The sequence below is a fragment of the Lucilia sericata genome, unplaced genomic scaffold (genome assembly GCF_015586225.1).
Source record: "Lucilia sericata isolate MDLA Ls3-8-SP2 unplaced genomic scaffold, ASM1558622v1 Contig000746F_arrow, whole genome shotgun sequence".
Lineage (NCBI taxonomy): Eukaryota > Metazoa > Arthropoda > Insecta > Diptera > Calliphoridae > Lucilia > Lucilia sericata.
This window is the reverse complement of record NW_023994743.1, coordinates 186,542-187,500: the sequence shown is the minus strand read 5'-3', so window position 1 is coordinate 187,500 and position 959 is coordinate 186,542. Positions and strand designations below refer to the sequence as shown.

Below are 959 nucleotides of genomic sequence, written 5' to 3'. Positions count from 1 at the left end.
GGAAGTGGACAGTGGTGTGGGTACACCATTATCGCCACCCAGTACCAGCAGTAATAGTAGTCAAAGTAGTTCCTTAAGTTCGGGTAGTTTATTTAGTCGTATTGGTTATAAAAATACACCAGCGGTATTTACTTCTCCTTTAGCTAATCGTCAAACATTCAATACCACACCCACCATTATGTCGGCATCACCCATAAAACTTTCACCCGATTTTGAGGCAGAATTGAATAAAAAAGAGGACTTAAACACAGCCATGCATCCTCTGAGTATGGTGGGTGAGGTGAATGTTAAATTTAATGGCACCACACAACTGAAATCCCTAAGACCCACACACTATTTAAAATCTTTAAGTACACCCAGCAGCACAGTGCTGCATCAGACTTTGACCGAAACCGAAACGGAATTAGAAACTGAGACAAATGAAACAAAGACACAGGCTAAAGCTACCAATGAAATGGCTCAAACTACTGCAGCACCAGCTGCTGCTGGCAATAGCTAACGGTTTTGATTTATAACCAAATTTCTAAGAAGCTTTTATTAGCCAAAGGAAAATGAAGGGCATTAAAGAAATCTAGAAAATATTTTGAGAAAATCTACAAATATAAATGTTGAAAATAAAAACCCCGCAGAGCTTAATGTTATAAAAGAAATGTTATACCAAAAAAAAAAGAAAGAAATTTTTGCTTCAAACTTTTTGTGTTTAAACAAATACTTTTTTCTCTTTATAAGGACTTTTTTTTGAAAAAAGTAACACGCAGCAAAAAACAAAAAAAGCTAAAATAAAATCTCACAAAAACTCTTTAAAAACCATTTTTGCCATAAAAAAAGAAAACAATTTAAATGACAAACAAAAAAATTTCTTTAAAAAAAGCTTATAAAATAAATCATAACTAAGGAAAATGTATATTTAATATAATACATAGTTAAAATGCTTAACTTAATAAGTTACAAGTATAAAC

The 959-nt window shown here is 32.3% G+C and overlaps 1 protein-coding gene across 1 annotated transcript in view; it reads left to right on the top strand.

Annotated features, from left to right (window-relative positions):
* Positions 1-714, top strand: part of LOC119607773 (TBC1 domain family member 4) — a 41,200-nt gene extending 40,486 nt beyond the window's left edge. The window contains 1 exon segment of the mRNA XM_037961877.1: positions 1-714. This exon segment is cut by the window's left edge and continues 609 nt beyond it. Coding sequence (XP_037817805.1) covers positions 1-499 — 499 coding nt within the window. The 3' untranslated portion in view covers positions 500-714.
* The last annotated feature ends 245 nt before the right edge of the window (positions 715-959 follow it).